A 17,297-nucleotide genomic window follows, 5' to 3' on the forward strand; every position below is an offset into this window, starting at 1 on the left:
AACTGGAAACACTCAACAGCTGCCACCCGAGGTTAGCCCTATCAGTCCAAAGTACTCATTAGGACTAGGACCTCCTGCCATTCCCACACATGACCTACTCCCCTCTACATGAGGACGAGCACTTATGGAATATCAGGATGAACAGCCATCAGCAGCTTTACCATGGTCATACTACACAACTTCTCATATTCAAATCATAGAGACGTTCCTCCTTGGAACGCTCGTTCAAATTCCATAATCATAGTTTCACCTCATATACCGTTCACACATTATACAATTTCCTATAGATCACATTTTCATTCTTAGTTCCACTTTCATAAAAAGACGAGCGTTCAGTCCCCTTCATAATGAGGACGAACGTTAACATGATACCAAGAGATACTCGTTTTTGAAAGAAAGAAAACGAACGTCTTTCCAAGGACAGACGTCATGACCACTTGGATCCGTTAAATGGACTGACTCTAGAACGATTCAACTGAAACTTAGAATAATTTAAATTCAAGGACTTTAGGTCGAATCCAAATGAATAAAGACATCGCAAGACTTTTAGATGTTGATACTGATACGAATTTATAAAAAGATATTAACCGCCAGTCAATGACCGAACGCGGTAACGGATATTAATTTACTGTTTGGACGAACGCTATTTTCATACGTTGAGAATTCAAGGGTCAGGACGAGCGTTCAGGATACAACCGAACACTACTTAGGACGAACGCTAGGTAGATGACCGAGTACTAACTAGAACGAACGCTCGATATAAGACCGAGAGCTCATTTGGACGAACGCTCAGTATAATACTAAGCGCTACCTATAACGAACGCTGGATTATAAAACCAAGCGTTACTAATATAACTTCAATTAATTACGATCGTTGGATACCACTAAGCTGAGCCGAACGCTCAAACCTAGCCTTTTCACAAGAGGACGCTCGTTCTTAAACAGAATCATTTCCAAATGAAAGAACTCCTATTCTAAGTCATTTTCAAGGGAAACCGAACGGTATAAGACCGTACGATGACGAACGTACTTTATCATAGGGAAGAAATATCATACTCAGATTTCGCATATTATTCTAATTCAACATTTCTCATTCAATTCGAAATCTTATACGTTCACATACATCATTAATTCGCATACTTTATAGAATTCTTCATATTATCCAATCAAACCATACCAAAATCATACATCTCTAAATTCATGCGTATTAAGATCAACATGCAGTTAAACTCACATAAATCATGTTCAACACAATAGCAATCGTTCCTGACAATCAAATCAGCATACAGTTCATGCATCCAATTCAACTCATGCTTTCACACGCATTATACAGTATCAATTAAATTTCTAAGCTTCCCTTACCTGGTTCAGTAGTGAACGCCCAAATGCAAGGGTTTTGTTCGTCCCCTTACAGCTTTCTATCCAAGGAGTCACTCAACAACTTTCACTTAATCTAAGACACCAAAAATCATAAACAACTCAGACCTATAACCCATGCATGCAACCAGAACTTGGTTCGCATGAATCAAATAGACGAACGATCAGAGACGAGAACTTACCAGCTCAGATCTCAGTTCTGTTCGGTCCAGAACGACGCTCACGTCTCAGGGAACGTTTCCACGGTCTCTGAAAGTTGATCGGAGAAGAAGACGATGAGTTACAGTAGAGAGAAGATGAAAGGGTTCTAGAGAGAAGGAGAAGAAAAATGCAAGGTTTGATTCAGAGGAAGAAGAAAGGTGTATGCGAGAATGAGGAAAAGGTTTTTCAGAAAATCAGCTTTCTTTCCAATTCAAACGAACACACTCTCCCCCACTGACACCTGGCTTCCAATACTGATTTCAGAACCTTCCACCGTGACACTTGGCAAGGTGACAGAGAGAATGAAAGTGCGTTTTTAATGCACTGCAGAGGGGTTTTCGGGATTCATTAAGGGATGGGACCGGTAATTATGGGTGTGTACTTTCCGAGGTCTCACGTAATGTTTAGTGATGATTTCATGAAATACAACTTTATTTAAGTAATTTTTTTAATTATTTTTTATTTCTATAAACTACTTGAATAAGGCATTTTATATTTTTTGTAACTTAGTGTAAAATATAGCATTATATACAATGGGTTTACCGTAAAAAAGATCGGTAGGGTTTATTTGGCTGACTATATAAACAGTCTCTTCCTTGTTCTACTATCTTGCGTTGCAATGCTACCAACGGAGGCCGTCTTCGTTACGGTGTCGTTTGGTTTGTCTTCCATTTTCTGCATTTCATTCCTTGTTTATTTTTGTTTTCCCAAATAATTTCTGCCATTGCAGATCGTTGAAAACTTATCATAGCTTTTGCCTTTTCGGTTTCTTTTTTATGTATGAATGGTGATTCATCGAAGCCAATGATGATTTTTGCTTGTAGCAAGTGCCGTCTTAAAACCATACTTATTGTACGGTGTGTGATGCACATTTTCACATTATCTGAGGCTTCATTCTTTCTGTAACGAATATAATCTCAACTTTTTCTAAAGCAAAGGTTAGGGTTTTCTTTTAAATCAAACGTAATTTTCCCTCGTCCTAATCTGGTGTCTTGGTGGAAAATTCGTATTGAAATGAAAGACACTCAAGTTTCCCTTTTTATAATTTACCCTAAACTTTACCTACTTATGTTTGATTTGTCTGTATCAACCTGGATTAGATAAGAGTATCACAAAATCTCCAGAATAATGGACCATTCAAATATACAACAAACATGTACCAGAAGCATCCTTTATTGCAGCATAAAGAAACTGTGCTGATCCAGAATAACAGTATTAGCTAAAACCCTGGTTGGCATCAACTTGGCCTGTAAGAAACATAATTAGTAATTTTATGGGATGGGTTAAAGTATTAGCCAAATTCATTACAAATAATTGGTTGAGTGCTGTCCCTAATCACTCTGTCTTGTATGATCTGATTATAGATAAGTGAGGTTTTAAATTTCTCTATTGGTCATGATTGCAATTCCATTCTGTTATTTGATATTGCCTAAAGAAAAAGATAACATACTGCAATTATTTAAAAATAACCTTCCTCAACAGAAATTGCATGATCGTGGAAAGTTGGCCTAATATGTGGATGTAGTCTATAAGCATTCTTGATGGGGGAAGGAACTGGCCAAATTGAAGTTGCTGCCTGTCTTGACTAAGCTAGAAATGGTAGGTAGGGTCAAGGGGAGGGTATCTTTTAAGGTTTCACCAAATTGGTGGAGCCCTTTTAAGGTTTGTTCCGTAGGAGTGGAGCCCCTTTGGTGAGTTTCACATGTGGATTTGCATAATGGAAATTGTTAAAGATGCCGTTTTTGTTTTTTCATAAAAGCCTCCATCCTGGAGCATTTTGAAAATTTGAGGTTTCCATGGCCGCCTAATAGCTTTTATAAGTAAACTTTTCTGATGTAACAACCCTTGTAAACAATGATCAAAGGTGTGAAAGCAATGACTACTGATATACTTTTTTGTTTTTATTCTGTATTTCATCACTTCAAAAAAGGAAAATGTAAAGATAATGCAATTCTGTTTTCATTTCCAGGGACATGTCCCATGTGCACGCCATACCTTTATACTTTTAAAATAATTGTATTCATATTAACCTTTAGTTATATTGTTTTAAAAGAAGTATTTGCAAGGATAGGCAGATGTGAACCTTTCAAATTGAATGCTCGGAGGAAAGTATCCTTTATTGATAATCTAAAACGGTGGATCTGGATTCCCATTAAAGCAATTCAAAATAAAGTAAGAAACTGATAAAAGTATTAAGCACAGATGGAGGATGTGATTATGTTTCAGATTTTTTTGTGAGGAAGAAAGGATATGAAATGACATACCCTACACTCCTCGACACTAGGAATGCTGAAAGAAAAAACATGAAAGATCATGAATATGGCGAGAGTATGCTAAATTATGCTGTAAAATTTATTAAATTTAATCAGAAAGAAGGTTTCATTGTCCAGTTCTAAAAAATTGAAAAAGAAAATTTATGATATATTATCAGAACAAAATGTTTCATAATCACAACAAATTCACATGAAAACTTCTCACATTCTAATAGTTAGAATAAACCTAGCAGATGAGCTCCATGCACGATTTGAGGGTGCCTAATACAAGCAAAGCTCCAATGAAACGAAGTTCGATACAACATTCCACTACTGAAAAAACACTTAAGACTTGCATCCTAATAACATCAAACACAAAAACATACTAAGATGGTAATGATGTCATTCTTGAGAGTAATTTCTGAGGTTAAAGAACTACAATAGGACTGGTTACTGTGTGATTTCCATCTGTCCAAGACAAGTTCCCAAATACTGGAAAACCGTTACTGGGCCAACTCATTGCCTGAAGAATAACCCGAAATGTCTTCTTTTCTCCAATAGTCTTAAAAGACAATGAACTTGGTTCAACAAGAACCTTAAATCCTTCAGTTATGTTAGCTCTCACAACATATGTGCTAGTTGGAGTCCCCACATTGGTAACTGTCCGAGTAACATTTATAGGGTTCATCCCTCGATTTGCTACCGTGATAGAAGGATAGTTAAGATTTTCAATGTTGTAGGACTCTGGGCAATTGTACGAGATGCTGTTAAAGTATCTGAGAAAAGTTTGGCTGTGATCATGAGCGCATATGAAGTTCAAGTAATCCCTTGTTCTCATGTCATAGACAAGTCCAGGGTCCATTGCATGGTTAGGTTGAATATGTCCGGAGCCATAATCAAACGGACTTGCTATCTGATCAAATGCATCCCGAATCGGTAGGTTGTTGTTATCTAGTGTGGTAGCTGCAGAAAGAGAATAATTTCTATTAAGAAAAACTCTTCCAAAATTTTAAGTGCATAGTTTTTTCTTTTTCATCATCTATAACAAGATCTTTATTTTGCATATTGATTTTAGGTTTATTTACACTTTTAGATCCTCTATCAACGTACCACTAAAGTTTGTTCTCATTTACAAGAAGTTTCATCCATCTAATTTCATTCTCTTTCTAACAGAATCAGCTGCCTAATGCAGTCACATCTAAGAAGTGTATTGTGTTTGTTATGTCCACTAAATTTTTTAAATATTGAACGATGTTAATAGAAGAACAAGAACGAAAAGATATATTTTTGCCAACTTTACCAGTAGTCATAATGGCTGATTTAATAGCTGCTGGACTCCAATCAGGATGAAGTGTTTTGAGAAGACCTGCGATACCAGCAACATGAGGGCCTGACATAGAAGTTCCCTGTTGCATATTGAAAGGAATACGGCGTCTATCTGATGGTAGATTTGATGGACTTGCGGCTAGTGAATAAGCCGCCAATATGTTCACACCAGGGGCAGTTACGTCTGGCTGAAACAGAGAACTAAGTGTTCAACTTGAGAGAACGAAACAAAAAAATCGTGAAGACGAGATAAGTTATAGACCTTAAGTATCAATGGCTGCACTGCACTGGGACCCCTGGATGAGAATCCAGCCATAATTGGAGCAGGTTTTATACCTAAATGTGTTCTTGCTACAGTCATGTAAGCAGCAAGTTTCCTGCAGTGTAATTTATGAATGAAACAATACTAGGTATGAGTTTAGATTCATGTCAAATAATCTAAAATGACTTTAAAAGGCCAATTAAGATGATTGTAGATAAATATTCATATATTTTATCTTACTTTGAATCCAAAGTTGAACCATAGAGTGAAATATGATTTGATTACCTGCTATTGTTCTTGTCGGAACCTCCTTTTCCCCACCATTCACGTTCATCTATATCCGCGTCCTCATAGGGATCCACATTTGCACCTGGTATACTATAAGGCTCGGCTAGAAGTGTGTTGCCACTTTTGTCGTCATTGACCACAAACACTCCCACTGCGCCAGCATTACCAGCTTCGTAACTCTGAGCTATTGATGACGTTTTATCACGTCGAATGCAGATCAATATGTTTCCCTTTATTTTGGTTGTATCAAGCGTTCCCGGTTTGCAAAGTCGACTACAGCAGTATATATCACACTCATGAGAAACAACAAGTAACGATAATCTAATCAATAAAGTAAATGTTAGAAGCAAGTTTTGGTGAATTCTAGCTTACGCGTCATCAATTGTCGCATTAAGAAGTCCAGCATTGGCAGCATGAACCAATGGATAATATTTCCGTGATGGTAAGCCTCTATTAAGACTGGCTCCCTGATATTCATACGTACGTACATGAATCAATTAAACCAGATTATATATGCAACATGGTTTTTCCTATACACTGATCATATATATATCCCAAAAGAATAAATACTATTCTTTTCTTTATATCATCGAATCACAAATTTACCTTAAGGTGGTGATTTTTACCAAGAGAAATGTTGGTGAAAAAATCCCTGTCGATTGTACTGGCAGCAACTGTGAAAGTCCAGGGTGCAACATTTACGACAGTTCTAGGTGCTGGTCCATCGTTCCCAGCAGAGCAAACTACAACTATGTTTCTAGCAACTGCATGGAATGCCCCTATGGAAATCCCATCTGTGAAGAAGGCTTCAATATAAGGATTAGAGCCACCGATGGAAGCAGAGATGACATCAACACCATCATTTATGGCATGATCAAACGCTTGTAGAATGTCTGCTTCATGGCAGCTACCAGCATCACTTGTAGACCAACACACTTTGTATGCAGCGATACGAGCCTTTGGGGATCCACCCTTTGCAGTGCCATTGCCATTGCCAAAGACAGTTGCACCAGGAGCAAAGTTACCAGCAGCAATTGACATGGTATGGGTGCCGTGGCCAACAAAGTCACGTGCCGTGTGTTTTGAAGGATCGAGTTTCCCATTCTGTGCCTCGTAACCGTTGCTGAAGATTCTTGCTCCAATCAACTTCCTGGTTCATCATGTAACATAGTTCTGTAATGAGTACTGGTAATCAAATTTCAACTGAAACTATTTACAATAAAACTGGTGAATTTCGTGCTGACGAAAACATATACATAATGCAACACTTGATTGATTACACTGATTCGTACGTTGACATTTGAAAATTTCATATAAATTATGAAAGGGTTGTGTTTAGTGTAATTATAAGAGAGAAAATGACCTGTTACAGAATGTCTTGTTTGGAAGAGAAACATGGTCAATCTGACAGACTCCGTTCCCACGCCACGTTGATGGCAGAGGACCATATCCGCTGTCGCTGAAACTTGGGTGTTCGGGCCAAACGCCTGTTCAACGAAATGAGGTCAGTGTTAATTTTATTTTATTTTTATTAGATGAATAATTAAATTGGAGCTTCCTGTATTATTTTTATTCACCTACTTCTATTTATTTATTTTTTATCTTATTCTTTTTAATCAAACATTTTTATTTTTTAATTTATTTCTAGAAATTTCGCTCACTTTTTTACTTTTTGTTTAGTTTTTATGTCATTTCAACTAATGGATTCCTTGTCTGATTTTAGGCGACAAGGAAGAAAAATGAAAAAAAATTAAGTTTAGAGAAAAGACAAATAAATAAATAAATATTTAGTCATGTAATAAAATAAAGAAAGAAAGAAAAAGTTCTCTTTTTGATAATTTTGATGTTTGATTTGTATAATAAGAAGTAAACAGATACTTAAAGAAATAAATAAAAGCATGTGAAAAATAATATTGATCAGTTCCATTATTTTTAAAGTAGATAACTTAAATAAAGATTAGCCTAGCTACTTTTGGTTTTTTCCTCCAGTTCATCTTTATAATAATATCTAATACATTAAAGTAAAAACTTCCATTTGATTGAAAAACAATACCAATGACGTTTCTTAGGTAATATTTTCCATTAACTGAATTCTTGTGTTATGAGCAACTAAGATTTGGTGTAGGATTTACCTGAATCCAGATTACCAATAACTGTATCTTCTCCAAATTTTCCCTTCCACCAAGCTGATTCTGCAGGAATTCCTCCATATTTTTCCATCCCAAGAAAGTCCCATGATCTGGTAGTGTGCAATTTATACTCTTTGCTCAAGAACACAGAAATTACACTTGGGTGTTCTGCACCAATACATCCAAACGTATATTTCTTCAAAATGGTGTTATAACTCCAATTATACCTAAAATATCTACAAAATAATGCTACAAACTACAAAACCATTTTTCTCACTTGCAATCTCTGATGCCTCTTCCTCTTCAAGCTGTGCAGCAAAGCCATTTATGTGCTTATTGTACGAGTACATCACTACTTCCTTTGCTTTCTCAAGGCTGCCGGAAAAAAAGAAAAACTATTCAAGCAATCAACAAGCTAACATCACAGATAAACAGAAGCTTTTGATTCTTTTTTATATGCACTCTGATTATCAAGTGATCTTCAGATCACGTGTTAGATGTTCAACAGATAAGGACTTGAATGAAGAAATGCTAGAAGATTCTATATATACCTTCCCAGGACTGGAGCCAGTAAATCATGGTGAGAATTTGTGGCTGACTCAAGATCACGAAGGGAAGGACTTGGACCGTGAGAATGTTCTCCCAAGTATACAATATAGGTCTGCTACAAAGAATCAAATTAAAGCAAAAAAATTGTGACACATTGTTTGTATATCTAGCAGCAAAATGTGAAATTGTGGTTAAGAAACACTGTCAGATACATGAATAGAGAGTCTTAAATTGTGGTCAGATAAGGAGTTGAAAATGAAAATGCTTGCCTTTCTGAGAGCTTCAGTGTATGGCTGCAACATGGTACAAAGAATGATCGATGATAGGAAAAGTTTGAAGATGGAAGATGCCATCTTCAACTGGTTTAGTTTGAATAGGTGGAAAATGATATCTTCAACTGGCTCCCTTATATAAATCTTTTCAGAGGTAATCATGATTCTTTATGGCATTTCGTTTTCAGTATTTGTTTTTAAAAGAACAGAGAAAGAAATATTATGCATGATGTCTTATTTGGAGACAAAGTTTATGGATGCAAAAACAGTCACTCAGAAATCATGATTCTTTTTTTACTTTCTTTACATTTTCTGTATTCTCTTAAACTAAAATTTAATTAAACGCTTTGTGAATTCTGGAAAAGTATTTGTTGTATATAGTCAGGCTAAATTAATGATCCTTTAATCATGTCAGGCAGAGATAGGTCTTTGTGTAAAGACTGAGAAAACCTCGTTACGCAGAAGTACGAAAAGTATTTGTTGTATATAGTCAGGCTAAATTCACGATCCTTTAATCATGTCAGGCAAAGATAGGTCTTTGTGTAAAGACTGAGAAAACCTCGTTACTCATAAGTACGAAAAGTAAAAGCAGAATAAATAGTTAATGAAAGATTATCATTTACTATTTTATTGTTCTGTTTTAATTTATTTTCAAAAATATATTTGAAATAGATTAATTACGAATTATTTTATAAACAGATTGTAAAAAAAATATTGTTAAAAAATATTTTTTTTATTAATATCCGAGAATTCACCACAACTCAAACTGCACTTATAAAAGAAAATCAAATATTCAATAGTTTTGCAAATATCTGTAATTATAGTATTGAAATTGTATTCTGAGTTTTAAGGGCTCAGTATAGAATAAAAAAAATAGCAGTATTAAAGAAGAGCTAAATTTGGGCAAAAGTACATTTATTCTTTTCTCAGTTTGGAATTTTTATCCCAATATTTATTTACATTGCAACCTATATTTTAGTTTTATGTACCTTGACTGTTGTTCCAAATTTATAGATTGTGATCTTAATCATCATTATAGGGGAAAAGGTTTTGATAAAAAAAAAGGTTATATGGTTTGAAATATGAGAAAAAATTATTATTTTATTTATTATTTACTTGTCATTACTAAATGAAAAACGAAAATGAATATTAAAATACAGTCCTATAATTGATTACGGAAATATTTTGCCACTATAAAGGATGTTAAAAAGATAATAAAAACGATTGTGTCAATAAAAAATAAGGTAAACCTTAAAGATATTTGTTTCGAAATTAATAAAAAAATAAATACCTACCTTTTTTTTTCATCCAACATTATTTCTCTATAACTATTTATGCCAACCTTGTCGGTTAGATTCCCCCTAATGCAAAAATTTCTGAATAACTATCTATAAGAAAAAACATAAAATATATATTTAGGATTAAATATGTTTTTAGTCTCTAAATTATCACGCGATTTTGGTTTTCGTTCCTCTTTTAAACGTTTGTTTATTTTAGTCCTCTTAATTTAAAAACTCTTATTTTTAGTCCTTAAAAAGCAACAACGTTAAGTTTTTTGTGAGGTGGCAAACGGCGAACCACGTGTGATGCCATCTTTCATGACTACATTTAATTGACCTGGTAGTAAAGTCCTGGTGGTCGGTCGGCTTGGTGGGTGGCCAACCACTCGATCTGGTGGTCGGTCGGCCTAGTGGATGGTCGACCACTCGGTCTGATGGTCAGTCGGCCTGGTGGGTGGTCGGTCGGCTGGGGTGGTCAGCTTGGTATGTGGTCGGCCTGGTAGTGCCACGAGACCACACAATATTCAGAAACGAAGTCAAGCTGCACAAAAACGAAGTCAATAAAGCACAAACACTGACCTTTGTTCAGGCACCACCAGACCGACCACCCATTAAGCCGATCGACCACCAGAACCAGTGGTCGACCACCCACCAAGCAGACCGACCACCAGGCCGACCGACCACCAGGTTTTTATGGTTGACCACCCATCAGGCTGACCGACCACCAGACCTTTACTGTCACGTCAATTAAAAGTGGTTATGGAAGGTGACATCACACGTGGCTCGCCGTTTGCCACCTCACAGAAAACTTAACGTCATTGGTTTTTAAAGACTAGACATAAGAGTTTCAAAACTAAGAAGACTAAAATGAACAAACATTTCGAAGAGGGACGAAAACCAAAATCGCGTGATAATTTAGAAACTAAAAACATATTTAATCCATATATTTATTGTATATTTTAAACTTAGGTTAGGTATAGGTTAATTTTAGATTATAAAGAAGTTTTCTTTTTATAAATATTTATGGAGAAATCTTTTCAAATATATTCACACAAATGTTTGCATTGATTAGAATCACCATCTATACAATGTATTGGGTGAAACGAGAGAAAATAAAAAAAATGGTAATTAAGGGTCTTCGATTAAAGAAAAATAAATAAGAAATGATAAGAAATATAAATAAAATAGTGATAATAAAATTAAAAAAATTTACCTTTTCTGAATATTTCAATAGTTGAAATCATGTTTAAAAAATATATATTGTTTTTGTAGTAATTATATACCATTAGTATTTTTTTATATTTAATTACAAAATAAAATATATTTTATCGTCAATTAGAGTCAGAATTGGTTATCGATTATAAAAAAAAAATAAAATAGAATTTGTCTATATAATATTATCTCATAGGGACTAAATCTATGTTGAAGTAAGATGTAGATATTGATCTTAAAACATAATTTTAAAAATTTCTTTATAAAATAATTGAAAGACTTCAAAACAAATTAATATATCACCAAACGTACCCGAATACTTGCTTAAACAAGGCATGTGAGCTCTAATTTCTCGAAAGGTGTTCATCTTAATTGGCAAAGGTACACACATAATTGAAAATTTCTGGTCCAGATCTTCTTCTATATGGTTGTTTGCCTGTTAACATTTATTAACGAATAATGACAAAAGAAGTAGCATATGACAATAATACACCATTTTTCTTTTCCTTTTGTTATAATCAATATGGTAAGTTAATTCATCATTCCTAAAACTTAATGACATGTAATTTTTGTTATCTGATAAAATTGATGATTGTTTTTTTAACAACCCTTTAGGACGATAGAAAATATAGTTTGATTTTTCAAATCTTTAATTCCACTAAAGTTATAAGATAGCTCATTTTTATTATTTGATATATAAAGTCATGATTTTTAAAGTTTTAAAAAGTTATATAAATTTAAAGAAAAATAAGTGGTAGATAACATAGATAAAAGATTAATTTAAAATATATAAAAATTAATTTAGAATATATAATAAAAATTAATTTAGAATATATAAGTTGGTGATCAAACTGTAAAGTTAAATTATGATTAAAATTTACTCTTTAATATGATATCAAAATTATTATTAGAGTTTATTCTAAGAATATTTATTTACTTAACATATTGTTTTATATATTCATTATGAGAGTGTTATTGAACTATTTAACGTCTAGTCTCATATATCATATGGATATACCTCGAGGCGGGCGTGAATTGGTCATGAGTTTGGTCGGAGAGGAACCAACAGATTAAATTTGATGGTGACAGATGGAATCATCGTATGAACTGAAAATGATGTGGCGAATGGCAGCTCAAATTTCCTCTACCAGAAATAAAATAATGTGGTTTTTACTTTGTCATTAGATGTTTGGTGACTGTGAAATGGACAATGGACATGGTGTGGCCAACGTAATAGTTATATCTGCTCTTATTTTAAAGTTATGTCTGTTCTAGCACGTGAAAATAATTATTGGTACCTCAGAAAATTAATACTGAACCAACAACTACAGAGAAACAGATTTTCTCTTCTCACAAATGGTGATACGGAACGTATATTCTCATAAATGGTGAAACTATTTTACTTGTAAAGTAGTTCTGAATAAAACTATTCATGTACTACCAATAAACGTGTATTTACTTCCCTTACTATCTAACATTCAACTCTGGTATTAAGGTTCATATGTTGCAAAGATACTGCATATTTTGCAGCGTTTCCATACATTTAGATATTGCTCCATTGAACTTGTTACCAGAGAAGTTGATGAGTTGGAGCTGAGATTTGGACGAAAAGCTCTTCATGATGTAGCTACGCATAATACATTTGGATGAACTGTTTCTGGGTTGGATTATAATCAACTTAACCTAAGATACACTTGCATTATTTCAGATTTTTTAACTTGTTAGAACTTCTGGAACTAAAGTGCAAACATGCTAATAATATGATAAGCTTGGAAAGTTAGTCTTTTTACGGAAAACTGTACTAAACAGAAGAGATATCCTTTATATAGAATGTTCAATACAATTTGATATTCATAATTTTCTTACTTCTTAGTAATAGAGCACAGCTTACACGTCAACAAAATTACTAAAATTTACAGGAATGGAAATCATGTTAGATACAATGAATGAGCATTTAGTTCGTGTAGCATAAAATTGCAAAGTTGGAGATGAACTCTTCATTAACGACACTTTTTTGCTGCATGCTATTTTTCAAGCAAACTGCATTCGAGTAATGGACCCTACATGAGGTCAGGAATACAATAATTGCACTACATAATGCAGAAAGCAAAAACACCATTTTGTGAGCATCATCTCTTACCTCAAAGTCCAACATGGTGTTCGCAAAGCTTGTAACATTTCAGTATATTCTCACCACCTTTTTCTTTTCACTTTTAAGGTTCTATTCCTCGGAAGTTTCTGGTGTATCTTTATCCAACGGTACTGTTATGTTTGGCTATGAAGCTGTCGAAGATGAAAACATTGAAGCAAGTGCTCTATTGAAGTGGAAAGCCAGCCTTGATAACCAAAGCCAGGTTTCCTTGTCTTCTTGGTCTACTTTCACTACCCCTTGCAAGTGGAAGGGGATAGTTTGTGATGAATCCAACTCTGTCAGCACTATAAATCTAAAAAACTTTGGACTACAAGGTACACTTCTCAATCTAAACTTGTCATCCTTTCCTAAGCTTCTGAGGTTGTATGTAAGTTACAACAACCTCAGTGGACCTATTCCTCGTCAAATTGGTAACATGTCCAAAATTTCTGTGTTGGAAATGAGACATAATTATTTTAGTGATTCCATCCCCCTGACAATTGGAATGTTGACAAATCTTGTTACACTTGATTTATCATCCAACCTTCTCTCTGGTACAATCCCTTCACTTAGAAACTTAACAAATTTAGAACACCTTATCCTCTTCCGCAACCTTCTCTCTGGTCCCATTCCTGAGGATTTGGGAGGACTTCATCATCTCAGAACAATCAAGTTGTTAGATAATCATATTTCTGGGCCAATCCCTTCTTCCATAGGAGACCTGCCTAATTTGGTGAAACTTCAGCTCACTCGAAATATACTAAACGGGTCAATTCCTTCCTCTCTTGGAAACTTGACAACACTCGTTGAATTGTCCATAGCTGAAAACAAGCTTTCTGGATCAATTCCTGCTTCCATAGGAAACTTGGTCTATCTAGAAAGGCTTAACCTTGCACAAAACAAACTTTCTGGACATATTCCCTCTACCTTCAGAAATTTGACTAAGCTTACCTTTCTATTACTTTATGTGAACAAACTTACCGGAAGCTTCTCAATAGCAACAAGTAACCTGACCAATTTAGTAAACTTACAACTAAGCTATAATCATTTCACTGGTCCTTTGCCACAATATATTTGCCTTGGAGGGTCACTTCAAAATTTTGCAGCCAATGAAAATCGTTTGACTGGTCCAATTCCATCAAGTTTGAAGAACTGCTCTAGTCTTATGAGGCTCAACCTTGCAAAAAATATGTTGATGGGAAATATTCCAAATGATTTTGGTCTGTATCCAAATTTGAAATACATAGATCTGAGTAGAAATGCCTTCAACGGCAACCTTTCATCAAATTGGGTCAAATGTCATAATCTCACAGGCCTAATTATCTCATACAACAGATTATTCGGTGGTATACCCCCAGAGTTAGGCCAGGCACCTAAATTACAAATGCTTGAACTTTCTTCAAATCGTCTAACAGGAAAGATTCCAAAAGAACTTGGGAACTTGACCCAATTGTTTCACCTCTCCATAAGTAAGAACAATCTTTCAGGCAATATTCCCATTGAAATTGGTTCCTTAAAGAACCTTCAGCTCTTTGATCTTGCAACAAATAATTTAAGCGGTCCAATCCCAAAACAGCTCGGCAGGTTGCTCAAGTTAAATCACTTGAACTTAAGCCATAACAATTTCACGGAAAGCATTCCATCTGAATTTAGCCAATTGCAACATCTTCGAGAACTTGATCTTAGTGGGAATTCTTTGAATGGAAAAATTCCAGCAACACTTGGAAAATTGAAGATGTTGGAAAACTTGAACCTCTCCCACAACAATCTCAGTGGAAACATTTCTGCCAGTTTTAAGAATATGTTCAGTTTGACAAATGTTGACATATCTAACAACCAGTTAGAGGGTCCAATTCCTAACAATCGAGCCTTTCTTAATGCTCCATTTCAAGCACTGCAAAACAACAAAAACTTGTGTGGCCATGCTTATGGGCTGATGCCTTGCCCGCAGGTCTTGAGCCACAGTCCTAATAATATCAAGACCATGATGTTTTTACTATTCCTTGCTTTGGGTGCACTATTTGTGGTTGGAGTTTCACTATATATTCATTCGCAAAAAGCAAGAAAAAAGAAAAAGCAAGAGAAAGAAGAACAAAATCGAGATCTTTTTTCTATATTGCATTATGATGGGAAAATAGTGCATGAAACCATCATCGAAGCAACAAATAATTTCGATGAAAGATATCTCATCGGAAAAGGAGGGTTTGGAGGTGTTTATAAGGCCATCTTACCCTCTGGCCAGATTGTTGCTGTGAAGAAACTTCAGGTTGAAGTTGACAGGGAGATGGTTGATTTTAAGGCTTTTACATCTGAAGTTCGAACCTTGACAGAAATCAAACATCGTAACATTGTGAAGTTGCATGGGTTTTGTGAACATCCACGCTATTGTTTCTTGGTTTATGAGTTCGTAGAAGGTGGCAGCTTGGATAAAGTACTAAGCAGCGAAACACATGCAGCAATGTTTGATTGGAATAAGAGGGTTAACGTTGTTAAAGGAGTGGCAAATGCTTTGTATCATATGCACCATGGTTGCTCGCCTCCTATTGTTCATCGTGACATATCAAGCAAGAATGTTCTTATAGATTTGGAATATGAAGCTCGCTTATCTGACTTTGGAACAGCAAAGATTCTGAACCCTAATTCACGTAATTTAACTTCGTTTGCAGGCACTTGTGGATATGCTGCACCAGGTTAGGCCCTTTAACTTTTTCATATCTTAAGAAACTCTACAACTGTTTCAATAATAAGCATTGCCACCTTTTGTGTAACAATTTGATGCAGAGCTTGCTTATACAATGGAAGTGAATGAGAAATGTGACGTGTTCAGTTTTGGGGTGCTTTGTTTGGAAATAATAATGGGAAATCACCCAGGAGATCTGATTTCTTCTATGCATTCACCATCTTCAACATCAGTAACAGCTAATTTGCTATTGAAGGACGTGATGGACCAACGACTACCTCTTCCAGTGATGCCAGTTGTTAAGGAGGTGGTCATCATTGCAAAAGTGGCATTTGCTTGTTTGAATGAAAGACCACTTTCTCGTCCAACCATGGAAGATGTTTATAACAAGTTTGTTATGCCTAAGTCACCTTTAACGAGGGAGACACTCAACACCATTGTACTTGGACAACTTCAGAATGATTGAACATGCTTTTCTTCTGTGTTCCAATAAGTTAGAGTTCCTTTTTCCTCTCTTATGCTGCTTCATGTGTGTTGAAGCTTGTCTGCAAATATTTCGCAATAAATTGGTGGTATGCAATAAATTGTTCAAGTTATAAAATTTTATCAGTAGATATTATATAATAATATCTTGCAAAATAAACTTTTGTATCTTTTTATGTTTTATCTTTAACTTCGAATAGATTCTTGAATTAGATTTTAATTTGAAGATGGGTAATGTCTGTCATTGTTGTCATCAGACAAAAAAGGTTGTTTAAGCAGCACTCAAGGTCCTGAAGCTGTTCCATAGGTAAATGGGTAATGTCTGCCATTGCATTAGATTGAGATAAATACAAAGAGAAAGAAATAGGTTAATGAAAAGAAGAACAATTGAGTAAAGTGGTATGCAACAAAAGTAAAGTAAAGAAAAACATGAATATTAATTAACGAAAGAAAAATGTTTTTTAACAAATTTTTTTTATAATTATTTTATATGATTGATCTGTTTTAAATGTTTTTAAAATTAAATTTAAATGAATCAATAAAATAATAATATAATTTTTTGTCAAAAAATTATTATTAAAAGTTGTTAAAATATGTACTTTAATATTTTTTTATAATATTTTAATATCATTGGATTGATAAAAATTAATTTATTATCAATAATAATAATCATAAACATTATATAAATCAATCAACGTATCCTTAAAACATGTAGCCGGAAGAGTCCATAGGTTTGTAACACTTCGATAAATTACTTTTTTTTTTTTTAATAACCACATAGTTTAGTAAAGTAACCCTGGATTACAGTGAAGCATACACAGATTTCCAAGTGGGGACACTGAAATATCCTTTGGT

General features: G+C 34.6%; 2 protein-coding genes and 1 long non-coding RNA gene across 3 annotated transcripts; 2 read left to right on the forward strand and 1 right to left on the reverse strand.

Moving 5' to 3' along the window:
- The first annotated feature begins 2,174 nt into the window (after positions 1-2,174).
- On the forward strand, positions 2,175-3,480 carry LOC148204600 (uncharacterized). Its single transcript, XR_015784994.1, has 2 exons — positions 2,175-2,237; positions 3,061-3,480. It is a non-coding gene; the product is annotated as an uncharacterized LOC148204600 (long non-coding RNA).
- Positions 3,481-3,978: 498 nt separating this feature from the next.
- On the reverse strand, positions 3,979-8,849 carry LOC124826760 (subtilisin-like protease Glyma18g48580). Its single transcript, XM_088094147.1, has 11 exons — positions 8,654-8,849; positions 8,387-8,496; positions 8,113-8,210; positions 7,839-8,003; positions 7,070-7,193; positions 6,313-6,856; positions 6,079-6,173; positions 5,704-5,979; positions 5,419-5,533; positions 5,131-5,344; positions 3,979-4,793 (listed from the first exon to the last, which is right to left on the reverse strand). Exons 1-11 carry the CDS (start codon positions 8,816-8,818, stop codon positions 4,258-4,260), a joined length of 2,442 nt encoding a protein of 813 aa, XP_087950273.1. The 5' UTR covers positions 8,819-8,849; the 3' UTR covers positions 3,979-4,257.
- Positions 8,850-13,049: 4,200 nt separating this feature from the next.
- LOC124844539 (uncharacterized) lies at positions 13,050-16,560 on the forward strand. Its single transcript, XM_047321498.2, has 2 exons — positions 13,050-15,969; positions 16,061-16,560. The coding sequence occupies exons 1-2, from the start codon at positions 13,302-13,304 to the stop codon at positions 16,423-16,425; spliced, it is 3,033 nt and encodes a 1,010-aa protein (XP_047177454.2). The 5' UTR covers positions 13,050-13,301; the 3' UTR covers positions 16,426-16,560.
- The last annotated feature ends 737 nt before the right edge of the window (positions 16,561-17,297 follow it).

Source organism: Vigna umbellata, chromosome 1 (assembly GCF_029865625.1).
Source record: "Vigna umbellata cultivar VRB3 chromosome 1, Vumbellata_1.0, whole genome shotgun sequence".
In the NCBI taxonomy this organism is placed as follows: Eukaryota; Viridiplantae; Streptophyta; class Magnoliopsida; order Fabales; family Fabaceae; genus Vigna; species Vigna umbellata.

Excerpts from the sequence above, each read along its gene's own strand:
- LOC124844539 (XM_047321498.2), top strand. The coding sequence starts at position 13,302 with ATGGTGTTCGCAAAGCTTGTAACATTTCAGTATATTCTCACCACCTTT. Across the intron at positions 15,970-16,060 it reads TTGTGGATATGCTGCACCAG|AGCTTGCTTATACAATGGAA; the intron begins GTTAGGCCCTTT and ends AATTTGATGCAG.
- LOC124826760 (XM_088094147.1), bottom strand. The coding sequence starts at position 8,818 with ATGATTACCTCTGAAAAGATTTATATAAGGGAGCCAGTTGAAGATATC. Across the intron at positions 7,194-7,838 it reads TATTGGTAATCTGGATTCAG|GCGTTTGGCCCGAACACCCA; the intron begins GTAAATCCTACA and ends TTCGTTGAACAG. Across the intron at positions 6,857-7,069 it reads AACAAGACATTCTGTAACAG|GAAGTTGATTGGAGCAAGAA; the intron begins GTCATTTTCTCT and ends ATGATGAACCAG.